The sequence below is a fragment of the Panthera leo genome, chromosome B4 (genome assembly GCF_018350215.1).
Source record: "Panthera leo isolate Ple1 chromosome B4, P.leo_Ple1_pat1.1, whole genome shotgun sequence".
Taxonomy (NCBI): domain Eukaryota; kingdom Metazoa; phylum Chordata; class Mammalia; order Carnivora; family Felidae; genus Panthera; species Panthera leo.
In genome coordinates, this window is record NC_056685.1 from 125,530,302 (window position 1) to 125,557,209 (window position 26,908).

The 26,908-nt window shown below is 44.7% G+C and overlaps 1 protein-coding gene across 3 annotated transcripts in view; it reads left to right on the plus strand.

Moving 5' to 3' along the window:
- POLR3B (RNA polymerase III subunit B) overlaps positions 1 to 26,299 on the plus strand; it is a 103,856-nt gene extending 77,557 nt beyond the window's left edge. For all 3 annotated transcript variants that reach the window (XM_042947601.1, XM_042947602.1, XM_042947603.1), the window contains 5 exons: positions 12,603 to 12,706; positions 13,289 to 13,455; positions 16,993 to 17,106; positions 19,990 to 20,163; positions 25,528 to 26,299. In XM_042947601.1, coding sequence (XP_042803535.1) covers positions 12,603 to 12,706; positions 13,289 to 13,455; positions 16,993 to 17,106; positions 19,990 to 20,163; positions 25,528 to 25,657 — 689 coding nt within the window. In that variant the 3' untranslated portion in view covers positions 25,658 to 26,299. The remainder of the gene's footprint in view (positions 1 to 12,602; positions 12,707 to 13,288; positions 13,456 to 16,992; positions 17,107 to 19,989; positions 20,164 to 25,527) is intronic.
- Positions 26,300 to 26,908: the final 609 nt, after the last annotated feature.

The window sequence follows — 26,908 nt, forward strand, 5'->3', positions numbered from 1 at the left end:
CTATTAGGATCTTTCTAACTTTTGCTAGAAGGTTGGAGCTGGGAATGAGGGTCGCGACAGTACTTAAGACCATCAGCTGCCCTTCAGGGAGCCAGGTAGGGGCAGGGGGCTGGGACCCACTCTTTAGTGCACAGACTTTGATTTAATTCCTCTGTATCAGGCTGGTACCTTACCCTACCATCTGCTGTGCTTGCTGCCCTGGGGTGTCAGGTCATTGTGGTTCAATTCTTAAGGAAGGGTTGGGGGAGAATTGTGGTTTCTGGCTATTCAGGGTAGGGAATAAAAAGTCAGGGGCGCCTGGGTGACTCAGTAGGTTAAGCATCTGACTTTGGCTCAGGTCATGTTCTCACAGTTCGTGGGTTCAAGCTCTGCCTCGAGCTCTGTGCTGATGCTCACAGCCTGGAGTCTGCTTTGGATTCTGTGTCTCCCTCTCTCTCTGCCCCTTCCCTGCTTTCTCTCTCTCTCTCTCTCTCTCTCAAAAATTAATTAAAGAAGAAAGTAAAGAGCTGATGATGTCTTATATAGACATTTATTTTTACAAGTATTTATTAAGTATCTTCTAAGTGGTGCTATTCTAAGCCCTGGTAACAAGAAGTGAACAAAAGACAAAATTGCAACCTTGTGGGGCTTCCATTCTTGTGGGCAAGAGACATAAGGATACGTGTGGAGATAAAACAAAAGGGGACAATAGGAAGCATGTGGGGGGAAGGCATGTGGTTAAGAGTTGAAATTTTAGGTAGAATGGCTGGGGTGCTGCACCTTATTGAAAAGATGGGAGTGGGAAAGGAAGGGAGCACACCCTCCCTGGCCAAAGAGCGTCGTAGGCAAGAGGAAGGCCTGAGGCTAGAGGCCGGCATGGCTGGTGCAGAACTAGTGAGCCCAGAGCAGTCAAAGCCATGCCGTGAACTTTGGCTTTTCCTCTGAGCAAGGTGGACAGCTGCTGGAGGAGTCTGAGCAGATGAGAACTATGATCTGACTTACTCTGGCTCCAGTGATGAAAACACAAAGCTGTAGGGGACAAGGGAAGGCGTGGTACCAGCCGAATGCTATCACAGTAGCACAGGCGGGGTTGGTGGTGAGTGGGGAAAGCGTGATGATGGGGAAACAGTGAGGAGGGGTCAGTTGAGGCACCTTTTAAATTCCAGCACCCACTGGAATTGTTGCCGGGTGCGGTGACTGAGCCTCACGCCTCCTCCCGCTCTTCACAGTACTTTGTGTCTCTGTTTCCAGAGCCTTCCAAGGAGTGGGGGTGAGGGCTGAGCCAGTTCTCCGCTCCACACTCTTCTGCAGGCACTTGGGTTTACCTTGCTCCTTGTGTTCACCATTTACTGCTCTTCACTCGTCAGTTCTCACAACAGAATTCTTATCTCTTGCCTGTTGTTTTTCTTAAAGGGCTGGACCTTAATTTTTGTCAACTTTCATATTAGGTTTAGAGAGGACGTGGAGATAAACAGATGTGTCCCAGCTGCCATGTTGACTGGAAACCCCTGTGTCTGTTACCTGAGAAAGCTCAACACAGGAGTGCCTGGTGTCCTCGGTTTTCTTCCCTGCACTTGACAGAACTGAAGTTAAGGGCTCGCTTCGGCAGCACACGTACCTTAGAACAGAAGTAAAAATTGTGTCTAACTTATTTTAACACCCAGTGAGAAGGATATTTAGAGCACCAACCTTGTATCTGGTGTCCAGAGCTTCTTGTTTTGATTGGCTGTTTTAATCATTCCGAAGATTGAAAACTGACTTAAAAATGTTCAAAGCTCACACACTCAGAATTATGGCATAAATGTAACAGTCGTTAGAGGGGATACTAATTGCATTCTCTCAACTCTTAATTATCTGAGCATAGCTTATCTTTTGCCTGGGTTATTAACTGTAGTCCAAAAGCCCTGAGGCATGAGTGAGCTCAGTACCTTCAGGAGACAGAATGAAGACTGTTCTGGCCAGTGAAGCTTGAGGAGGAGGAAGCATGGCGGGGGGGGGGGGGGGGGGTGGGGGGGGTGGCACGCCCCACAGGAACTTGTTCCACGTGGACCGTGGACCGGGAGCCGGTTGGGCTGTTGGGTGGTGAGCACAAGAGAGGCATGAGGAGATCTAACTGCCAGTCCTAGAGGTCACCTTGGATTCCCATGGAGAGCAGATTGAGGAGGGGGAGGAGGGAAGCAGGTGGTCGGTGGTCCAGGCAGAGAGGATGGCTGTGCGTGCTCAGGAGGAGCATCGGACAGAGGGAAGTGGTAGACTCCGGGTGTGCTCCGAAGGTCCAGCCAGCAGGACTTGCTGGTGGCCAAGGTTTTGGGGGAGGAAGGGCAGAAACTGAGGGAGAGGATGAGGTCTGCGCAACTGCTGACGTTTACCAAGCAAGGAAGACTAGGGACGAGGTGTTCAGAGTTAGGCGGGGGTTGAGAGTTTGGGCTTCAGGTCTAAATGTTTAGGAGACTCTAAGTGAAGATGGTAGGTGGGTACTTGGAATAGGTTAAGGCAAGAGATAAAATTTGGGAGGCATTTGCATGTAAATTTATAGCACTTTTTATCTTCTGCCTATTAATAATTTGTAAGCATTTTCATTCCCCCCCTTTAACCTTTACAGATCTAGTTCATGTTGTTACTTCTACTCTATAGAACCAGAACGTGGAGACTCAGGCGAGTAGTTTGCCTACTTCCGCTCAGTGCTGGCAGAGCCAGGATTTGAATCCGGGTTTTTGATCTGAGTACATTTCCCATTCTGTTAAAGCTGGTTAAAGGTGGCTCCTGTCTCTTGATATCCCACTACCACTCTGCTCCCAAGGTTGCCATAGTCTCTAGGAATCCCCCCTTGGGAGAGACAACCTTTTCTTGAAACTGAAATCTAATATTTCTGACAGCTTTTGTGTATCTCCTCCTTAAGGTGGTCATTTTCTCAAAACTCCCATTCTTGGATAAGCAGTTTTACAGGGCTTGCCTCTACCACCAGTTTGGAGTAAATACTGTCCCCACATACTTTATTCCAGAAATGTCTGCCAAACCCCCATCTTAAGACATACTCCTAGCGTAAAGCTATATTTTTCAGGAATCCCTTCCTATCCAGGATCAACTCATTATAAAACACTGTCCCCATTTCCTTCTTTAATCAGTCCTCTGGCCAGGCTCTCATGGCCTTGGTTAAAATTCTATCAAGAATTTGAGCAGATATGAAAGGAAGTATTGAGCCCTCAACTTTGAGCATTCTCCTGATTCCTCTGGCTAGCTGTGACAGAGCCAGCAAAGAGGGAAGCCGAGGGACAGTGAGGACAGTGGGCTGGTTTGGAACATTCACGTGCAGCAGGCACAGCTGGTGGCGTCTGTGAGGAGCCATACGACCCAGCCCTTAGTGTGGGGTCCAGGGAGGAACAGCAGGAGGTCTAGAACAGCTGGATGTTGGCGAGTGAGACGTCATGAACAGGATGGAGAAGGCAGTCCACAGCCTCAGCTGTGGTCGTCTGTCATTGTCATGAAAGGAGCTGATGGAGGTTCAGTAGTATGTGAATCTTCAGGACATGTGTCGCACCATGATCCCTGCATTGATTTGTTTGCCTTTTGGCCCAGACACATGCCAGAGTAAGAGCAGTGTTAGCTGGGCTTCTTTTCACTACTTTCAGGCAGGATCGTTTGGAAATTGTATCTTTTCCTTTGTAGGAAGGAAGCTGACATGTGTATTCTGTATGAGAAAATGTAAAGATCGTTTGATTTAATGTACCTTTATGCCCATTTCTGTTTTCCTCCTGCATTTAGAGCATTGTATTTGTTATCTTTGGTGTTCAGAGAGCAAAATGTAACCCTGCACATGGCCTGATTTTTGTCCTTTGTTAGTAGTTAACTTTTACAGAGCTGTTGTTATTTTAGCAAGGATTCTTTCAGTATACATGTAGTGTGTCAATCGTATTTCTACCCCTGTTGCTTCCCATAATTTCCTCTCTGACAATTAGAGGAGCCTTCAAAATCTAGTTTCACAGAACCTGAGTGTCTATCCTGCTCGAACCTGAGTGTCTATCCTGCTCGAGCCTGATCAGTTTTAAGGTGGTAGGGTAATAAGTAGCTAAATGAAACAAATGTGTGGTGGAGGCTGTACCGTAGTAGCATGCTGTGTGTTGTAACCGAGCTCACAGAGAAGATTGAAGAGGACAGAGCCGGCAGTGAGCTGCGGCAGGAGTGTCAGCACCGAGTAGTCAGTTGGGAATCCGCACCAGTGCCGTGCGATAAGCAGACAGTGAGGTAGCTGATACGAGAAGGCCCACGAAGAATCAGAGTGTTGGAGCCGGAGCTGTTAGAAATGCGACAGCCTCAGCAAACAGTGTTGCCTTCTGTGACCTCCGGAGTGGAGGAGTACTAAGCCGAGAGCCACATGTGGGGAAGGAGAAGTATTTCACGAAGGCAGAGGAGGCAGGATTCGCTCACAGCACACTCTTTAGATAAGGGAATTCCAATAGTCTTCTAATGAGAAATTCAAAGAATGTTAATGAAGTACAGCCTTCCTTTGGGTCTTTGGGAAGCCTGTTATATGTCTCCTCACTAAATGCCACTGAGTCAGCGCCCCCTCCCCGCCACCCCCCCCCCCCCCCAAGAGCTGGGTCTTGAATCAAGAAGCTCTAGAGCAGTGCATTCTTTACTAAAATTGCAAAATACGAATTTGTTGTACTTGTTTACAAAAGAAGGACAGTTTTATTTAGTCTGTTTTCATCTCAGTTGGGGAGAAGTTTTAAAACCCTGAAGTTTTGTTCTCTTTCCCAAGTATTCAAGATTTGTAGATGCCTTAGAAGGACTTGGCAGAGTGATGCTGCATGGGGCAAAAGAGAGTAGAACGTGGTTCTGGAATGTTCTTTATGTTTTCTCATCATAGTCTTCATCAGTAGAGTTGAAGATAGAAAAAGACGTTCACATATAATGTGATTGGAGTCATGTTTAAAACAAGAGTTTTTATTAAAATCAAAATTACGTATTTAAGTCTCTTGAACTTTGGTATGTATAAGTTCTATATGAAGGGAACTCATCCAAGGCAGACATTTTTATCTTGAGCTTTGTGTTTTCTGATGGTTACTGCATTTATTAGAAGGACACGGGCACCTGGGTGGCTCGGTTGAGTGTCTGACTTCAGCTTCGGTCTTGATCTCGTGGTTCATGGGTCCGAGCCCTGCATCGGGCTCTGTGCTGACAGCTCACAGCCTGGAGCCTGCTTCAGATTCTGTGTCTCCCTTTCTCTCTGCCCCTCCCCTGCTCATGTGCTGTTGCTGTCCGTCTGTCTGTCTGTCTGTCTGTCTGTCTCTCTCTCAAAAATAAACATTTAAAAATTTTTTTAAAAAAAGGGCAAGCAGATTTCCCCCTTTTTAAAAAAAAATTAACAGAAATTATGTTAGCCTAGGGAGTTCCCAAGTTGAGTATCCTTGCAGTGTACAGGCAAACCAAATTATTATATTTCCAGATTTCCTCCTACTTTTGCTGCCATTCACAACGAGGGAGGAAAAGTGGACTCCTTTGATGTGGGGGGGGGGGGGGGGGAAGCAATATATCACTTCCCTGAAAGAACATTTCTCAGTCTCTCATGTGAAAAAGGATTAGCACCTCCAACAAAGGTCCTGTAGATCACAGAATTGGGCAGCAATACCAAATAGTATTCCTGAGGAGAGGAAAAACTGTATTTGAGCAAGAGTGTTTGTCCTGGCAAACAGAAGCTTTTTAATAACTGCAAATCTGAGATAATGGCCTGCGCTCCTCGGAATCTCCCCCTAAATCCTCAGACAGCCAGTTTAAACAGAGCAAAGCCAACCTTTGTTTTAAAATAGAAGTATAGTCTTATCAAAATACAGTGTTTTCATGGACTGGTTCAGAGTATCTTTGGTTCATAAGGATCACATATTTACAGATAAAATGGTTTGCAAGAGTCCTCTGTGACCCTTGCCTGTCAGCAGCAGTTCTGTTACAAAGCCACTCGCTTCTCTATTTTGCGTTAATAAAAGTTACTCATCAACTTGCTGAATTAATGTATTAAGATTTTGGTTGAGTGTGTATTAGAAGAAAAAAAAAACTACCCTGACTTCCCAACACATCACAGAATCCTTGTACGGTTGGGAGAAAGAGGCTGTGGGAAGTAAGAACATGTCAATTCTTGAGTGGCAGAAAAGCTGAGAGGAAAGTTCGTTGGTTAAACAAGCTTTGGTTAAAAACTTTGCTTTTTCCGGGTCTTAATTTATTTCCTTTTTCTGGATTCTGTTTTCTAATACCGAGAGAATGAAAACACTCTGATTGAAAATAATAATAATAGTACCTTGTACACATGTAGCACTTGAGGCCGCCTAAAATCCTCTCTGCCAGACTGAAGCTTCAAAGTCTGGATGTCTTTGGCTCCCTACTTTGCTTGATCCTGCCTGAATGAAAGATTCTAAGTGGGAGGGGAGAAGGAGGCCGAAGGAGCTAACAGTGTGAGCCCCAGAACAAGGTGTAGGATGCCAAGTGACCCTTCAGAATTTTGGTCTGAAAACAAATTCTGGGAACTCTTAGTTTAATGCTAGAAATCAGGATTATTTTATCCACATGGACCCCTTAATTGTAAGAAGATTTTATTTCATTTACTTTCTTAAGAACAAATTTTGGTCTTGGGTCGCTAGCTAGTAACCCTCTGACCTTTCAGTAAATATCCAACTAAAGCTTTGAAATTAGGGTGTTTAGTGTTTTATGGCCCAGAATAAAAATCTCCAATTCTGTTTCCAAATAGTGTAGCCTCAACACATTTTATTAAGCTCTTGACACATTGAGCCGTGTGTATTTTGTAAAGTTCCTATGGTTATTGTTTTACAATAGCTGCTTCCAGAAGCATTGTAAGGGTTTCAATTAATCAGCCCTTTGTGTGCTTCAGACTATGCAAATTTATCACATCAAACCATTCAACTGCTCATGGGAAAGCCGTGTAAAAACTGTATTGTCTTCTAGCGCCTCCTCTCATTTAGAGTGATGTTTTAATAAGAAAGCTAATCAAGTTTTCTTATGCATTATTTATCTGTTAAGATGTAAGGAAGAGCCAAATTAAAATTATGTCAACTGGGATATGGCAGGAGATGTGATAGATCTGGAAGTGATTCAACGGCAAAACAAAGCTAATATGATTCAACAGTTTTTGTCTCCTCCCCTCCCCCTGGGGATTATTTAAGGTGGTGGTGTGAAAAATAAAAGAAGGTCAATTCAGTAACTGGAAAGGAGGGAAGGAAGAAAGGAGGAACCACCTGTGTTAGCCTTTATGTTTCGATTTAAAGATTCACATTTCTGACTATACAAAGGCTTATCGAGATGAGTTTATTCAAAGCAAAAACGCGTTTTACTTGATACAAATGGTCAAACTGGAAAGCATCCCCGCTGCTCACCCCCCCTTTCATCACTTAGTAAACCATTTCGCTCTGGAAGTCTGCAGCCCGGGGCCTGTGAGTTGTAAAGTTGGTAGGGGACACCATCCTGATGATGTCAGATGATCTCAACAGCCCAGCCGAGTGAGCTCCTTTTCGGCCCCTTCATCCAGTTAGTGCCACAGCTACTGCTCCTTCTATTCATTAGGCTGGTCTCCTCTGCTTTGCTAGTTTGCTTCCTGCTGAGAGTAATTAGGTTTCTTATATAATAATAATTCCTTGTGTTTAGATGCTGCCTTTCTCTAAGGACCTTAAAGTACCTCTCAGACATTAGTTCATCTGGTCTTCTAACACAATTGCCTCATGAGATAGGTGCTAATTGTTCCCATTACAAAGACCAAACAACCAAGGCTCACCAGAAAGTGGTGCTTTCCCTCCCACAGGAACACTGTATTGCTTGAACCTCAGGGAGTCAAAGGAAGGTCCCCTGATTCCTTGATATTCTGCCTTGATCTGAGACTCCAGGGGGTGATGAGCCCTTTGCGGATGGAACCCTCTCCTCCCCGCCTCCCCAAGTCTGCGAACCTCATTAATACCAAGTAATACCATTACTTCTCTACAAAACACCAACACTTTTCTTACACTGGGACAGATAAAAATCACAGCAGCACTTCACCCCTCCTTAGTGCTGAGAGCGTTAAACTCTGCACAATAAATAGCTTATCTAAGAGGTAAGTACGCACAGAAGGTCAAAGTAGATCATTTTAGCCTCTGATTAGTATTATTTCAGCAGAACCCACTGCTCAATGTACTCTGCATCATTTAGAACATGAGAATGTCTCCAGCTGAATTGTATAAATGTTTTCGTTTTCAATATTCAGTCACTGAAATCTGTACAGGACACCTGTCAGGTGGGGTTGAGTCCTGAGCCCCCTCCTGCCACCTCTGACACAGCCCTCATCCGGAACATATGCTTGGTAACTGAGGGACAGGATCCTCTTTCCTCCCTCAGGAAAGGAAGGGTCCTAAGATACCAGCCTCAGAGTGGCCTACATCATCCAAAAGTGCTTACACGAGACAGTAGACTTACTAATAAAAGTTAAAGCAAGGGGGACCTGGGTGGCTCAGTTGAGTGTCTGACTCTTCATTTTGCCTCAGGTCGTGGTGCCAGGGTTGTGGGATCGAGCCCCACTTCCATGCACATGCTGCCCACCCCCCTCTCTGTCAAATCAAAAAATATTTTTTTTAATTAAAACAGTGAAGCAGACTGTGATGTTCAAGTGAGACCTGGTTATCAACAAAATAGAAAATGATTTGTTAGTCTGTTCTCAACACACTGAAGTCACATCAAAAAGAGCCCTCAGGGCGCCTGAGTCACTCAGTGGGTTAAGTGTCCGATTCTCAATTTCGGCTCAAGCCACGATCTCATGGTTTGTGAGTTCAAGCCCCACATTGGGCTCTGTGCTGATGGTTCGGAGTCTGTGATTCTCTCTCTCTCTCAAAATAAATAAAAAAAAAAAAAAAAAAAAAAAAAAGCAGCTCTTGAACTAAAAATGTCATTACACTTTTCTCCTGCCAGTTCTATTCCCTTTCCTATCTTGACATGGTACTAGAATGCTTTTGTTTTTCCTTATCTTTTGTTTTATCTTTTATTTTTTTCTATTTGAATTAAGAATGGTCCATTACACTAAAACTAGTTTTTAAAAAAAGAAGCCAAAAATGACTTGTGAACAAGTCATTTGCTGTTTATAATTAGAAATACTTTCTAATAATGATTCATTGGATTAACTCAACTTTCGTGGGGCAAACCTATTCTTAAAATGATTTATATGTTGTTCTGCAAGGCTACGGAAATAGAAATAACAAATTGGCGTAAGATCCTCCAGTGCTTAGGGGGTGGCACACAGACAGCTGTCACAGTGGGTCCCCAGGTTTGCCGTTCCTGCGTGGCTTGGGGGTCAGACTTGTGGGTTTAGACTCCCTAACTTCTTCACCTTTACATTTGAAATTAATATTGATGTTGATGGAATAATACATCACCGATGGGGTATCTGTGGAACCGTTGTGCTCTGACATTGTGTTCTAGTCTCTCCCTGTTACCTATTTTCAACTCCTAAAAGGTCTGGAGTGTAGGCTGGGGTCTACTTCCCAGTTGGCCCCTGTAAGTCCATTACACATTCCGGGCCCTGTTAAACTGGTGCATTTGCATTTCGCTGCCAGGAGGTTGTGCTATAAACAATGGGGTTAAGACACCAGCGTTGAGCCAGGGGATGAAATTTTATTTTAAAATCTGAAATGCTGTGTAAGCATTTAAGGTAGGAATCGGTAATTGTTTCAACAACAGCTTCCATTAGATATGGTTTATTTGTAGTCCATCGTCTTTTCAAGGATCCAGGGGAGTGTTAACACACTGGAGCGGACTGCATATCATTTACATTTTTAAACTAGCATTAAGGGAAAGTGACCATAACTTCTTAAGAGTTCTAAATGTTGGGAGAAATTTTATGCCTCCATCCTCAGGAAAATAGTTTTAATGTTTCATTTGAAAATAAGACCAGAAACCTTCCTTTGCTTTGATGAAGGATTGGAATAATTCTGAAACTGAGAAGTACCTTTTTAAAAAAAAAGAAAAGTCTGGTTCTAAGCCTGCGAGCTCTCTTCTCCCCGCCCCTAATGAATTCCGTAAAATACAAACTTTTAAAAATCATCTGTCTCATTTGAGATTCAAGATCATCAAATTCTGTCTAAATATTTTGTTTTAACTTCTAAGCTCATTATGGTTTCTTTGTGTTAACTTGTATTAAAATCTGTCAGCTATGACTGGTCTCATAAGCACAGTCAGCGGACCAGAATAAGTTAATTATTTACTTGTGTCACTAGTGCTCTTCATCTAATGAAATGCACAGCTGTGTTAGATCTGCAGTTGGATGTGTAGCTTCCATTGTTCCGCGAGTCAGCAGAGGGTAGAAGCCCCAGTGATGGAGAGCCCTCAGTTCTTTCTGCTGTTCTGGCTTTCTGTGTCGATTTCATGGATCTTTTATCATTCACTTTCACACAAAACAAACAACACAGGGCTGTCTGCTATGGGAACCATCTTGGCATATAAAAGGGTTTTCAGAGCCTAAAGTAATTTTAAGTTAGCTAAGATTTAATTTTTGGCTTACAGGTGCCCTTGATTTGGATGTGGCCAAAGCAGTTCCTATAATGGGATGGAAAAAAAAAAAAACCCAAAGTTACTTACATGTATTTTTAAATGCAGGGTCAAAAAGGGGCTGATATAATTACTTCCCAAAAAGGAAAACCGGTACTACATTTTAATCGGGTTTCAAGCAAAGTTATTAGAGATTCAGATTTCAGGGGAAGGAGCATTGCTTTTGTTTTCATAGCTAAGTTAAGTTGGCTTGATTAACCGTGTCAACTAAAACTAAAAATACCAAAATGCAAATCACCTCTCTCCTCACCCTCCCCCCCATTATAAGTATTCCCTGCTTCCTCCGGAGCTGCTCTACCTCCTGCCCCTCACTCCCACCTCCTCATGTTGCCGGGGGTGGGAGGGGGGGGCAGTGGACTCCGGCTCCCCCCTGTGAACTGCTACTGAAGGGTGCCGAGGTCTTCCTTTGGTTTTGTTTTGAAGGGATATAGCCAAACCCTCCACCTCCTCACCAGCCAAAGTGACATTCTCTCCAGAGCACATCCCAGGACCGGCCTCTGCAGGAACTGCCATTTTTAACATTTTGTTCGCTGCTACACAATGTTGTTGTCGGTGCACCTAGATTTACAATTTGATCTCTTTCAGAGTAGATTTCCCAGTAGCCCAAGTGTTTGTCAGATAATTTCAGTGTGGGCAAGATGGATTTTTGAAGGGAAGGAAGAAGGGGTCACACACTCTGCTTGATTTAAATTCTAAGACCTCGTAGTTGAATTTGAAATAAACTGAACTGAATGATTGTTCCTGTTCTTCATGTAGGAAAGCATACGTTCTTTATAATAAACAGTACAGTTTCAACCAAAAAGCCAATTATGGTACCTACGTGCTCTAGAATTCAATACCACGAACCTAATTACCATATTGTAGGCAGCCGCTGGAAATCGGGATATTAATAACCAATACTGAAAGCACATGGCTTTCTTTTTCTTTAGACTTTAGCTTTTGGTGATTAGGACACATCACAAAAATTTTATTTTTGTGAATAGTTGGAGTAATTATGTAGAAATCAAACAGGAATGAAGAATTTCTTGGAGAGCAGTTTCTGTGCAGTAGGTGCACATACTTGATAACTTTATATACAAGGGAAAGGGAATTTTATCTTAGTAAGTGTGAAAGGACTTTATTTCTCCACCCAATGCCATTGTACACTAGTTTTCCAATTTCAAATCGTGTAGGTTGTGGTTAACAATCTAAAAGATGCCCCATCCCTCCTACCAAGAAAATGAAATCAGAGGAATTAAGCAACAAAATCCCCTACAGGTTGGAATAATATGAAGAGAGTAATAAAATAATGTAAGAGACCATCAGTAGTGTGCATAGAACTGGTAGGTTTTTGTTCTGTTTTCATTCTTAGAATTACGTTTCTAATTCCAGGCTTTTCTTCCAAGAATAATCTGGCATTTAATTTTCTTGTTCAACTTTACAGCTTCAATCAAAGATCATTTTCCTAATGTGTTGTAAGTGGTAGGAATTAAAATTCCTTAGGGCAGTTTAGGCTCAGCCAGGGAAGCCCTGGCAAAAACTAGCCCATCAGCCAGTGCTCTGGGTGGCTATTAGCAAGTCAGCCTCACACGGATCCTCCTTATCACAGTTTTTTAAAACCAAATGTGAACACATCTGTCAGACAGGTAGTTCTGTGTTTGGTGGAGGAGTCGGATTCCTGTGATTTGGCGGCGGGAGGTAGCAGATCGCAGACTAGCTGACCAGGAGCGAAATCGAAATCGCTGTTGACTTGAAGCTTCAGGGGCGGAGGCGGGGCCGGGGCCCAGCGGAGCTGTCGCACTTGGGTCTCCGTGGCGGGAGAGATTGGGCGAGCAGCCTGACAGCACCAGCGGGTGTCACGCCAGCAGGCCAGTCCACAGGCTGCAACGCTCTCTGCGAGGACGGCCGTTTTCAAATTGTATCATCTGGCAAGATGGTGGGAAATGGCTCTTGTGACTCTTGATGGAGACCATGCAGAAGGCTGTAGAGATAGCGGTGGGGAGCTGCCAGTTAAGCACTGCAGTCTTCTTTTCTGCTGATGTGCTTTACATGGCATGAGATCTTCTCTCCCCCAGGTGTTTGTGGCTTGATCGTCCCTCAGGAAGACATGCCGTTTTGTGATTCTGGCATTTGTCCGGACATCATCATGAACCCACATGGCTTCCCATCACGAATGACGGTCAGTACGCTTTTCAGAGGTACTGCTTTTTAGGAAGAAGGCAGGAGTGGGTTCATAGGGAGTGTTGGCCGTGAGAGCCTGAAAGTTATTTTTAGAAAGAGCCCTTTGACCCTTTTGCCAAATGAAGAGGTTCCTAGCTCCTGACAGTGCTAGGTTACCCTCCTCTAGAGAGGGAGTGCAAAGCATGCCGGCCCTTCCTTCAAGAGCAGTCTTCTGGGGGATGCACGTGCCCCTCAGCAAAAAGAACCTCTTGTGTTAACCTTACTGTATCTCCCTTCCATGATTATTGTTTTGCAATCCTGGCTCCACCACTTACCGGCTGTGCAGCTTGGGAAAGCTGCTCAGCCTCTCTGTGCTTCATTCCCTCATGTGTACATTGAGGGAAAGAACAGTGCCGATCTCGTGGGGCTTTTGGGGGCATAAACTTGGATCCCACGCGTCAGGCTTTTCCAAGCGGCACACGTGAGAGAGTGGTAACTATTCACTGCCATCTCACAGCTGTTTGGGGAAGTAGGCCACAGCTAAACAGACAGAATTCCTATACCCCAGGAAGCTGCCCACTAAGGCTGTTTGACCCCACAGGTGGGAAAGCTGATCGAGCTGCTGGCCGGGAAGGCCGGGGTGCTGGACGGCAGGTTCCACTACGGCACTGCGTTTGGAGGCAGTAAAGTGAAGGACGTGTGTGAAGACCTCGTCCGCCATGGTTATAACTACTTGGGGAAAGACTATGTTACATCTGGCATCACAGGGTAAGTGTGTTTTTAGACATTTTAAAGAAAAGCGTGATTTTATTAGAGTAAGAGGTAAGAGCCCTTGTGGTACACCTTAGGATAAGTTTTACTCTTTTAAGAAATCGGACACAAGAAAATCTGAATTTGTGATGGAGGGGTTAGCTTAAAGCCACAGTGGTAATCGTTTTGCAATATATGAGTGGATCAGATCAACATGCTGCTCATTTTAAACTTGCTCACAGTAGAAGTCAGTTATATCTCAGTAAAACAGTGCTGGGGGGAGGAAATCCAAATCAGAAAACTGACAAGTTAAGGAGTGCTGTTCTTACTGGTGAGGCTATCATTTTAAAAGTAGAAGAGAGTTCATTTACCAAAATAGGATATCGATACAACTTTTAATTGTATATAATGTAAAATCCCATAACCACTGAACTTTCTCTGCATTAACAGGATGAATATCAGGTAATTAGTGCTCTGACAGTGCTCTGATAATTAGTGCTCTGAGTCCTAGCATTTGTGTATTCGTTCACGATGTGTGCTAGTACTAGGTATATAATGGGAAACAAAATAAACACGGTCCTTTAACTAGGGAGCCAACCACTAAAATTTGTGACTAGACTTACTGCAAAAATATGACAAAAGGTAACTTCTTAGCAGGACCTACCCTGACTTCCCAATTTAAAACTTACACTGTACTGCCCATTTTCTACTTGAAATTTCTCTGTCGCGTTCATCATTATCAGACACCCCATGTAATAATGCTGCCTAATACTGTTACCTGTCTCCTCCATGAGAGCAGGGCTTGTCTGTTTTGTTGACTGTTTTATTTCCAATGCCTGCACACAGCAGGTGCTCCATAAAGATTTTGTCAGTAAAGGAACCGAGAACAAATCAGTACAAATAGCTCTCACCGAAATGAAGGGAAAGAATGGGTTAGGAGATGTCTCTGAGGAGGTGGGTGATACAGAGGATGAGAAGGGTAGACCATGTGAAGAGTGTGTTTCCTGCAGAGGAGAAGTGGGTTTGACATCTTCCAAGGGACAGACCTCCGCTCACCTGAGGTGAGTTTGCGGAAGGGAAAGCGCCTTCTCCTGGGCTGAGCACTGGCTCCTCCTGTTACCCTGGGCAAACAGACAGGGTCTTGAAACTTGACTGACACATCCTTTTAAAGGATCAAATTAGCTGCTTAAGTTAAGACACACATTGTGTTTTACGCCGGATAAAACTCTGGGACATGGTGTTTATACTGTTTTTCTGAGGCTTCACCCTGCTTGAACACAAGTGAAACTGGGTGTGGAGGCGTGCGTAAGTACCCAGGGCTTGATTTGTGCTGCATGTAGATCGGCCAGATAGGATTACAATGGCTGGAATGTGCATCTTTTGAAAATACTGAGTGCTTTCTAAAATGATCTATCCGAACTGTGATAACATAGATTTCCCTAGGTGTATCGTGCCCGAGATGTTCTAGAAAATCACATTACAGGAAGAGAATAATGGTCCATTTCCAAAGTGACGCACTGAAGGTAGCTGACGTCCACTTCAAAAATTAGTTGTCAGGGCGAAACTGATGGTCTTGGTCTTTGTTCCTCGTCCATAAATAATGGAGTTGACCAGAAACTGTGCAGATCCAATGAATGGATTTGATGGGCCTTCTAAACATCATTTTAATAACAGATTTGGATGGGTTATGCTCTGCTTCTGATAGATTACTTCAGGTTCTGTCTACACTGTCTTCCCCTACGCCCCAGCTAGTGTTTTCATGTGTTTGCCATTCATCTCAAGAGGCAGAGTTTGAGAAACATTAGTTTAGCTTATTAGTTGAAAGTTCTCCAAAGGGCTTGCGAATACATTCACCCACCAGCTTCACCCCTCGCCACATCCTTGAGATAACCAGGAGGGAGAATTGCGCACGGCTCTCTTCATTTGGGGATGGGGTGGCATTAGGTGACAGAGTTCCATAAATTCTGCCACGAGCAACCATGCTGTGGAGGATTGGAACCTTGACTCTCAGAGCTGGAAAGAACCTTGGTCTGACCTCCTTGTTGGACAACTAGGAAGACTGAGGTAAAGAGGTCATGTAATTACTGGGTGACAGAGCTGGGACAGGAGTGGTGTCTCCGGACACCCCGTCCATTGTGTCCTGCACCCCACTTACCTGGCTGTCCTTAAGCCAGTGCGGTGGCCAGACAGCTAGAAAAGCCTATGGCGCTGAAAGTGGTAGAAGACAAGCCAAGCAGGAGGTACCAAGAGCTTTGATGGAACCTCTGCCACACAGCTCGCTGCCTTTGCTCTTCCCACTCGCACATCGTGCTGTGGCCCAACGTACGGGGTTCAAGACGGGCCAGCGTGGCAGGGAGCACCCTGGATCTGCCTCAGCCCGTTCCGCAGCTCTGATAAACCTCTCAGACCCTCTGTGCCTGTTTCTTCATTTTAAAAATAAGCCCCCTTTCTTCTGAGGATGTTCTGGGACGGTTCACATTGTTCAGAGGCTTTAATCCCCTGCCTGCTATTGCTCCAAACTACAGAAAAAAGGTTTCTCCTGTCAAAGCACTGAAATATGCACTGTCCTTTACAACTTTCACTATAGTTTTTCAAAGGATGCATCGAGTCAGCTGTATTTTAACAGACGTTTACTGAGCACCAGTTATGTGCCCGACAGGGTTAGTAGTGCTGGAGCCACAGTGGCAGAGGAGACCAAGTGCTTATCCTGAGGAGTTTACTTCAGGTGGGGAAGACAGGCAATAATCAGGGAAATACTAAACGTGGATTATAATACCAAGTGGTAATCCGTGCTCTGAAGAAGCAAAGCCAAGGTAAGCGTTGAGATAGCATAGGGGCACGGTGATGGGGTGGGAGCAGGACTCCTCTTTAGATAAGGTGGTGAGGGAAAGGAAAGTCTTTGAGGAGGTGAGATGCTTGACAGCCATGTGAATACCTGGTGGAAGAATGTTTTAGGCAGAGGAAAGAGTAAATGCGAAGGCCCCGAGGCAGACAGGCTTCCTACATTTGAGGAGTAATGAAGAGGCCGGTGTTACTGGAGTGGAATGAGCAATGGGGAAAGGCAACAGGAGATGAGTCAGAGGTGGGCAAGAACCAGATTATGTTAGACCTTATTGCTGTGTTACACAATTTGGATGATACAGATTAGTGCTGAGATTTACACTTCAGAAGGAATCACTCTGGTTTGTCTGTGAAAAGAAGATCGTTAAGGGATATGAGCAGAAGCAGGGACTGTGTGCAGGAGTCCAGGCAAGAAAAGGCAGTAGCCTGATGAGGGCGAGGACAGTGAAGGAGGGACCTTCCTCTACATACTTTTTCATAGTCTGTTTAAGGTTTTATTTCTTAATTAAACAGTGTGTCTTCTAACGTATCCATGGTGTTTTTATATTTCCAGATCTTGCCTTTTCATTCAGTGCACAATGAAAATCATTGTCTGCCACTCATTCATAAACCTGGTCTGAAGCAAGGCCCTGCCATGGAGGGGTCCTGGAAAAGGCTGTCTGTTGTTAGCCCAAACTTGGTCTCTTAGCCCAAAACTCTGACCTTTTCTTTCAGCGAGCCCTTAGAAGCGTACATCTATTTTGGCCCCGTGTACTATCAGAAACTGAAGCACATGGTGCTGGATAAGATGCATGCCCGGGCGCGGGGCCCACGAGCTGTTCTTACCAGGTAAGAGAAAAGCATTCACAAAAAGAATTTCTAATGCAGTCGAGTCTACCTTGCATTGCCCAGATATAGCAATAAGCTGAGTCCGTGAAGTTTCTGTTTCCCTGAGATGTCAAAATTTGGAGTGCTGGGCATCAGCAAAAGTCATATATGTCTGGTTAGCATGAAAAAATAGCAGCCGATTAAAACTCGTTTCATAGGCACAAGAGCAGACCCATTGAAGGTCTTGCCAGTAGTCACCTAACATGCTCATTGACCTTGTACCTGTTTGCAAACGTGGTTCTCATTCAAAAAGGTTCATATGTAAGAACGTAGACACACTTACACATCATAGATACACACGTGGATACTCCTGTGGGCTGCCATGTGTACACAGAAAACACATACGTACTTTGTTTGGGAGCCCAAGCCACAACTCATTTCTTAAAATTTCTGTTATTGGAGCATAAGGCACCTGTACTTGCCTGCTCATTCGAATAAGCTCCAGGAGGTCCACCTGTGCCCCATTCGCCAGCGCACCCTCAGTTCCAAGCACAGTGCCTGCGTGTTGATGAATGGGTATAATTGTTGGGAAGAAATTGCAGGTACTGTTTCACGTGTTCTTAGTGCTTGGTTCTTAGTATTACGTTGCTTGTACTATATCACGTGTACTTAGTACTAGTTGGAGAAGCATAGTCCAGGGCAGTAGTTCTCAACCACAAGCAAGTTTACCTCCGGGGGAGAGTTGACAATGTCTGAAGACATCTTGGAATGTCACAACCAGATGGGACAGGGGGCAAACTACTGGCATCCAGTGGGTGGCGGCCAGGAATAATGCTACATACCTAGCAATGCACAGGGCAGCTCCCACCACAAAGAATTACCCAGTTCAGCATGGTTCTCATGCCAACATCGAGGAATCCTGGGCCAGGAGAGGGAACACAGGCCTTGAAGCCAGAGAGACATGGACGTAAACTCAACTCCACCCTGTGGTTCTGCCACAAGCCTCAGACACATCACTTAGCTTCTCGCAGCTTCAGTTTTTCTCCTACGTGAAGTGGCGACACTAATGCCCATTTCACGGCATGCTGGTGAATGTCAGAGGTTTGAATATAGAATATATGTATAGTGCCCATCGATGGGGGATGCTCAGGAAATATCCAGTTCCCTGCCTGCCTTCACTGATCACGGCATAGATGTTACAATAGGGACAGGACCGGCGATGAAACAACTGGTATGTGAGTTTACTTTTATAGACCAAGGGAGGGGGGTGGAGGGCTAAATCCCATGATGCAGTTGCATATGGCTGTTGAAATGATAGACACTTGTGCTCAAAATTACAGAAGAGGGAAGAGAAGTTGAGATTCTCAGGACACCAATGATCCCAGCAGTGAGACCCTGCTTGGGTTGGGTGTATCTCTCCCCTGAGTGCAGTCCCTCCAGAGCCTTCATTTCAGTTATAACATCTAAGATCGATTCCAGAATAACAAGTGTCAAAACGGTTTTTGCTTCGTTGTGTAAAAAACTTACTACTTTAGTACTTTAGTGCATTCTGTGGGAAGACTGCCAACAGTGCATTTACCCATTCCTAGTCCCTTATCTCACTTCTGGGTTCTGCTCATGTATGATCCGGCCACCTTCACTTGTCCAGTGGTCAGGGAGAGAGGGACCCTCCTACCCCAGGTGTTCTGTCAGCAGGTAAAGACGTACATAAGGAAGTTTCTACTAATGGTGTGTTCATGTAGACTATTTGTTTCATTTAGACTTACTGTTTGTCAGTTTTTTATATGTAAATTGTTTTTCAACAAATAATCTGCAACTCAAGTCTAGTTCCTAATGTAACCTTTAGCAACAACATAAGGTAAAATTTGAGCACATGTTGGCCCCGCTCTGTTTACCTTTCTCTTTGGAAAATCGGTGGCAACGGTAAAAAGTAAAAGATGCTGTGGGATAGAGCAAACAAGGTTTGTGGTCCACTCCTGCTCAAGGAGTGTCACCCCGAAATCAGCCAGCCAGGGAGATAGCTCACTTTTTCTTTTTTAGACATTGTGGCGTCACTACCTGGGTGGGGTTGCCTGTGTGGTTTCAGAATCCCCCAGTTGTATCTCTGAGTCCTAGATTCTTAACTTTTTCAAAGTATTCTCAAGCACGGCAGATACATCAGCCCCAGGGAATCCATTCAGGGGACTCCTAGCTCCCAGCTGAAGTGCCCCCTCTAAGGAGGAATAGTGTGTTTTCATACCTGAAGGGGACACACAGGACTTTCCCTGTCTCTGGGGAACTTCCCTTCTGGCTCAGGCACTCTGTCCTCCCAGATGATTCCTCATCTAGTCCAAATTTTATAAAACCCCGTTTGCTTCTTTCCATGTTTGTCTCTTAATAACCTGGAGCCGCTTCTCCCTGGAGCCCTGGCAGGAACTACTGGGGACCCAGGTTTCTTCCACAGTCTGTTCTGCTTAGTTTCTCCACTTGAAATAACAGAACTGAAATATCCCTGAAAATACTCAAAAGACCATCTTACTGACTTGAGGACTGTGCTGTCCTAACAATAGTGATACCGCGATGGTAGTAGCAATGATAGCTCTGCTGCTTTATACGATTATATATTAGCTTATTATGTCATATAATATTACACAATTATTTTTTATTATCACTCAATTGTAATAACAGTAGCAATCACTAGTATTACATCTCCTCTCATTTCAGGCTCTTTGGGAGCCTTAAATTTTACATTTTGCAAATGCGGCTGAGAGGCGAGCTAAGCCCCCAACTCCAGGTCACCGTCTAGTTAGTGATTTGCACCCAGGCGAACCCTCCTCTGAAGCCGTGTGCTCTCCGCCAGCGTGTGATGCGGCCCCTCTGTTTGTTTAACGTAAAAATGACACGTTTGTCTAACTTGTTTCAAAGGCAGCCCACCGAAGGTCGATCTCGTGATGGCGGTTTGCGTCTTGGAGAGATGGAACGTGACTGTTTAATCGGTTATGGAGCCAGTATGCTTTTACTAGAGAGACTAATGATTTCAAGTGATGCCTTTGAGGTGGATGTCTGTGGGCAGTGTGGACTTCTGGGGTATTCTGGCTGGTAAGTGGATACCATATGTCTCTCACACCCCTTGCCTCTTAAATCACAGCTCAAGAAGTGACCCTGGAGCACACCCACATATTCTCCAACCTTCCCCGTCCATGCATTCCTAGAATTGGGGATTTTATATGTACCTGTTTAGTTTGTCTACCTCATGTTCTGCTTTCTACACCACTAGAGGTTAAGTACCCAAGGAGTATAGACTTTGTTTTCTTCTTAATGTTATCTCGAACACTTTTTTTTTAAGTTTGCTTATTATTTTTTTTTCAGAGAGAGAGAGAGTTGGGGGTGGGGGGCACACAGAGGGAGAGAGAGAATCCCATGCAGGCTCCACACTGTCAGTGCAGAGCCAATGTGGAGCTCAAACTCACGAACTGTGAGATCATGACCTGAGCTGAAATCAAGAGTCGGTTGCTACTCAGGTACCCCTCAGACACCTTTTATAACACTATTCACCTCTAAAAAATCCTAGCAGATTCACTGTTAGTTATGAGAATTATAGCATTTTATAACTAGAAACTTTTTTTTATTTTCTTAAGATTTATTTATTTTTGAGAGAGCGCAAGCTGGGAAGGGGCAGAGAGAGGAGGGGAGGACAGAAGATTCGAAGCGAGCTCCGTACTGACAGCAGCGAGCTCCACGTGGGACTTGAACTCGTGAGCCATGAGGTCAGGACCTGAGCCAAAGTCAGATGCTCAGCCGACCGAGCCACCCCGGTGCCCCTGTAACTAGAAACTTTAGAGAACGTGTGTTGAACAGCCTTATTCAACCTTAGGCCCAAAGAGCCGTGTGTGTTGTTCCATGTTATATGGCAAATTGGGGACAGGCAGGACCAGGACCTGGTACCCTGACACCTGTTTGTGTGCTCTCTGCGTAGCAAACTGCTACACACTTGGGACTGAATTCCGTGATGGCAGCAACGAGGTCTGTCTCAGTCATTCATTCAACAGCTTGAGGCTGCTAAGTGCCAGATACTCTCTGGGCCCCAGAATATGGGGGTGAATAAGACCAGTGAATGGCTGCTCACAGGGAACTTATCTCCTAGTTCCTTCTAACTGCATTCTCTCTTGTTTATACCTCCTGCAGCCTGGGGTCTGGTGGTTGCTTAGTGAAAAACAATTGCTAAATGATAACTAACCCTGCATATGGAGGGTAGCGAATAGATAAAGTATGTAAATCATGAAATTTGTCATTTCTGTGCAGAGTTGAGGACACAAAGTCCAGCTTAAAAGATGAAACTATGTATTTTTTGGTCTTTCCTCTTCATAAATGTTCCACTCTCCTGCCAAGGAACAACTGGTCTGCTTCGGGCCAATCCTGACCCGGAGCCCCGACTTACCTTGTAGGCAGGAGAGCCCGTAGCTTGCCGGTCTTGGCTTGCTTTTCTGTCAGAGCGAGGTCTCACGAGGTCCAAAGCAGGTGCTGCAGGAACAGGAGACAGTCTTTACTCCTTTTTTTTTTTTTTTTTTTTTTTTTATTTATTTATTTTTGAGACAGAGAGAGACAGAGCATGAACAGGGGAGGGTCAGAGAGAGGGAGACACAGAATCCGAAACAGGCTCCAGGCTCTGAGCGGTCAGCACAGAGCCCGACGCGGGGCTCGAACTCACGGACCGCGAGATCATGACCTGAGCCGAAGTCGGCTGCTTAACCGACTGAGCCACCCGGGCACCCCAGAGACAGTCTTTACTCCCTTGTCACCCCTCACCTGCACTCCCAGAGCCCCTTTTCCCTAGGGAGGCGCCGTCCCCTGGGAGATAGAATTGGGCCCAAGTGAGTTCCAGGGATACCTGGGCCACCTTTGCTCCACTGAGTCTCCCCTAAAAGCAGGGACTTCTTGCTATCCTAAGCCTCCAGTCTCTTTGTTATTCTGAATAAAGCCAATCAAGAGTCAGAGTGAGGGGCATCTTAGGACGTAGTGTATACCTTGCTAGGTTAATGACAAAACCTTTTAGCTAGTTATTTTATGGTTTTTGGTGTAGAGAAGTTGATGAGACTTGTCTGTGAAGAAATCACTTCATTTAAAAACAGACACAGGAGGTGGTCGTTTGCAGCTCTTTCCTTTCCTGAGGGTGCAGAAATGGGTGACATTATTAATCTAAGCATAAGCCTGGCTCTTTCTTATATTGGTGACTCGGGGTGGGGCGGGGGGGTTGTCTCAATTCTGAGACGTCTGTTCGTCTTCTGAAATGCATATTGAATTTGCTTTTTATTGTCCTGGCTGTGTAACAACAGCCACACAAATGTGGTAGGAAGCTCCCTGGGACCAATTCCACTATGCTGAAATCTTCCAATTTGGCACAAGGATTTTTATGTAATTTACTTTGAAAAAATGGTACAGAAGAGTCACTTTATTAACAATAGGGATCACGAAACTTCAAAAAGAATTTCCAGGGTGCCTGGGTGGCTCAGTCGGTTAGGCATCCAACTCTTGATTTCGGCTCAGATCATGATCTTGTGGTTCATAGGATCAAGCCCTGTGTCGGGCTCTGCAGTGACAGTGTGCGGCCTGCTTGGGATTTTCTTTCTCCCTCTCCCTCTGCCCCTCCCCTGCTCACTCATTTGATCTCTCAAAGTAAACTTAAAAAAAAAATGTCCTTTCCTTTTCCATCCTCTCTGCTTTTTTTCCTGTGCCCACCACCTAAGACAGAAAGAGAGCAGTAGACTAGATTCACTCACAGACTTTGAAAACCTTCCTGTCTCTTTCACTGAATATTCAGGGAAACTAATGAAAGCAATTATTGATCTCAATATTATTCTGTTTAATTCTTCTTTCCTGCTTCATTTCTGTCTCATCTAGACATCATGTGATGGCAGTGCCTGATTTCGAAGCTCAGGTGTTCCTTGTGTATTTTAATAGCAATCCTTTGAAAAGGGGCTAAATCAGGTTACACGCCTTAAGGTCTTTCCTGTAATTAAACAGACCTGGATATGCTGTGTGTCTGATTTTGAGTGGCCTGCTTGTCCCCTTGTTGCCAACAGAAAAAAATCCTACCCCAGTGTGGTCGTCTAGCAGCCTCCGCGTGTGCCGCGCTCTGGCAGAGGAGCATAATGATGCCGTGGCTTTGCCATCATTACCTGCCCGTGCGTGCGGGCTGTGCGGGCTGTGCGGGAGGGGGCACGGCGTGTGTGGGAGGCAGTCGTTCTTTAATGAACAGCACAATGAAGGCTGAGTAATTAGAGCAGTTCAGAACCTCGAAACTGGCCTTTTGTCAGTGATTTGCACATTAGTAAGGCATTGCTATGGGGATGTTTACAGCAAGACTGTTGTTCTGCAGAAGACACGAAGGGCATAAGTCACAAAAGAGAGGTCTGGAAGGAAAACAGAAAAAAGAAAATCCCTATTAAGATAATTAGCTCATAGAGGACATTTTACTGGACAGTGATTTCTCCTGTGAAGCCACAGCCACCTCCTCCTTTTGCCACCTTTGCCCTAAGAAGTGAGTTTACGTAACTGTTGTTTGTGTCAAGTTTCTTCCTTTTGAAATTGTTCAGACACAGGGTAAGGTAATATAATAGCTTTTAATTTATATATGTGTATAAATATATGCATTTATATATGCACATACATACATGCATAGGAGCATTTTAAGTGATGGAGAAATATTTAATAATAAAAAAGATTAGTGGGCTTTCTGGGTTATGAACCAGCAAGTATGGAAGTTCTGAACAGATAAGCCTGGGTTGAAGTCACAGAGTGACCTAGAATCAGCAAGAAGTTGCTGCAGTTAAATCCATTTCTCCAATTTAATTAAAGCATCCACATGATGCCTGAATAAATGAGGTCAGCCAGGCACATTAAAAACATAGTTCTTAAACAGTAATGTGTTGGGGCGCCTGAGTGGCTCAGTTAAGTGTTCGACTCTTGGTTTCAGCTCAGGTCATGATTTCGCGGCTTCGTGGGTTCAAGCCCCACATGAGGGGCAACGCAGAGCCTGCTCGGGGTTTTCTCTCTCTCCCTCTCTCTTTGCCCCTCCCCAACTTGTGCTGTTTCTGTCTCAAAATAAATAAACTTAAAAAAAAAATGTATTAAGGAGGTCTTTAGAAAAAAAAACGTTGTTACATATGACTTTGGGGGCTTCATATATTTCCTGAAACCCATCCGATGACCTCCTTGGGACCAGGCTGTTGAGCAAACTTCTTTTTTGACTCCGGAGTATGTCCTGAACACCTTTATAGTTCAACAAATATGAGTGTGCATCATCACGATTAATGACTGCCCAGCATTCTTCTGTGTAAATGTCCTGTAACTACAAACCAGTTCCCTCTTGGACAGTCTCCTGCTTTGTGCTGTTACAAACCGTGAACGTTCTCATGCGCTCATCTTTGCCACTTGGCGATGAATCAAATAATATGCACGTTTACACTTTTACTCGTATCGCCTTACTGCCTTCCACTATGGCCCTTCCTGCTCACGATGGAGTCCCCTCCAGTTCCTAGTCAGCACTGAATCCTCTAAGCCTCAGTCCATATTCATCTCTTGCGCTCATTTACGCACTCTGTTGACTGCCCCAGACCCTTGAGGTACAGGATGAAGTCCTGTGTTCATCTGAAACCGCAGAAGATAGTTCACTTTCTTCCTGGGGACTCTTCATCATTTGTAGCCATTGATTTAAAACCTAGGTTTAGTGAACTAGCTCTTCCTGAAGGAAGAGAAAAGACAACCCTCCTTGGCATAGCAGGCATGTTGATTAGGAGCACGGGCTGTTGTAGGGATCAATTGGGAATACGTGCACACAGGGAGAGAACGTTGTAAGTGCAGTAGCTTCTCCTACTGATAGAACCAAACTTGAAGAGCACTGGAAAAATAAATCGCATTTGATTGGACACCACATTCCATATGAAAGTCTTATCTTCCCCATCACACTTCAAGTGTCTCAGGGACAGATCAAATTGTAATTGTTGAGCATCTTGCCGTGAATAGTACAGTAATAGATTTTTATCAAATACATGGAGATTGAATCGATTTAAAAAGCTTTCCACAATGCCAAAGTCTAAATCTGAGTAACTTCGAGATGGCTCAGATTTCTGGGCCTCATTCAAAATAAGTACATAGGCAGATGTTTTGCATCTTAAGGAGAATGGTCTAGAAGCATGGTAGTAACTGATTAAAATTGCATGCTTTTAAAACTGCAGGAGTGATACTTGTTTTGGTTTTTTCTTTTGTTTCCTTGGATGCTGCTTTTCGGGAGGTGGGGTGGGGGGGCGCATGTCTGCACATATTTGATAGCAGGACTGAACCCCGACAAACAGAATAGAACTGATGGGATGGTGGTAGACTTTTGTAGAGAAACTTTGCACTTCTACACGCAGGCCTTGGTTTCTGAGTCCCCGTCCCTCTAACACATGCGGACTTGGGTTTCAGGTGCCACTACTGCAAGTCCTCGTGCCACGTGTCCTCCCTCCGCATCCCGTATGCCTGCAAGCTACTCTTCCAGGAGCTGCAGTCCATGAACATCATCCCCCGGCTGAAACTGTCCAAATATAACGAGTGAGGATGGAAACGGTGATTACTTAAAGAGAACAATCGCTATGTCTGACACAGTGGAAAGCAGAGGGGATTGAGGATCCTGCTCCTGTGAACAATTCCTTTGAATGTTCTCCCTCAAAAAAAAACAAAAAAACAAAAACAGATGGAGAGGCTTTCTTACACTGAAGACTGACTCCGCGGCCTTGGGCCCTGGGAAGGACACCACCAGTATGGACTGGGATGCAGTCTCTTCGTTCCTGTACTGAATTTGATTCACAAGTGGACGTGACCTAAAAGATAAACTTTTATTTATGTTCTGGTATCTTGAAATCAACTCATTAGACTTTCCTCCTTAAAAAGAACATTTTGGGTTAATGTTCCCCACAGTGCCTTCCCGGCTAACAGAACTCAAGACTCTATGACACCTGTAGGATCTGAAGTCTGTTGGAACAGTTGGCATGGCCTCTGTCGAGAGGGCTGATTAGGAACAGTGTGTGAAGGGAGAGGACGAGCGTGAAGGGGGGAAGGTCGAGAGCAGCGGATGAAGGGACGGCTCTCTTACCTGCTGTTGTGGGCATCTCCCCAACTACTGAGTCTTGCCTTTAGATGCCCACACATTTTCATCTTGGTGAAATGTAATAAATGTATTCCTACCATCTTAAACTTACCAAGGAGGTCCCCTTCTCTTATGGACCCAAATGCTCTTCTTTTGAACCTTCATGATCATACTATGCAACAATATTTGTTGAACCCCTGAAAATAAGCCCATGGGTGCTTTGTGATTCATTTGTGCCTTCCATACCTGCCAGGATGTTAGCCGTCCATTTTCTTTTTAATCTGACAACCTTCTTCACCCTTATTTCCTTCCAATCTGTTCTGAATCTCTCTGCCCTGAAGGCAGGTAAACAAGGATTGTTTATAAAATAAGTCAGAAAAGCTTTCAGTAATGGTCTAGGGCTCCATCCGTGGCATGTCACACTGAAGATGTTTCATAGAATGTTAGTAGGTACCATGTGCCAATAAGAAACAAGTGTCAGATAAGGTTGGGAAACTGGATGTAAGTTAAACGTATCCAGAACTTTTTCAGAGCCTTTACCAAGCTCTCGGACTCTCCAAAGGAGGGATGTGCCAGGAGCCAGGCTAGTCACTGACTTGAGAACCCAGCCTGAACAGCACTTCGTCTGCTTCACAATGAAAAGCTCTAATTCTGGTGTAAAAGTCCTAGAGGCTTTACAGTCAAAGCAGAATGGATGAGGGACACACAGTAGGTGAGTGG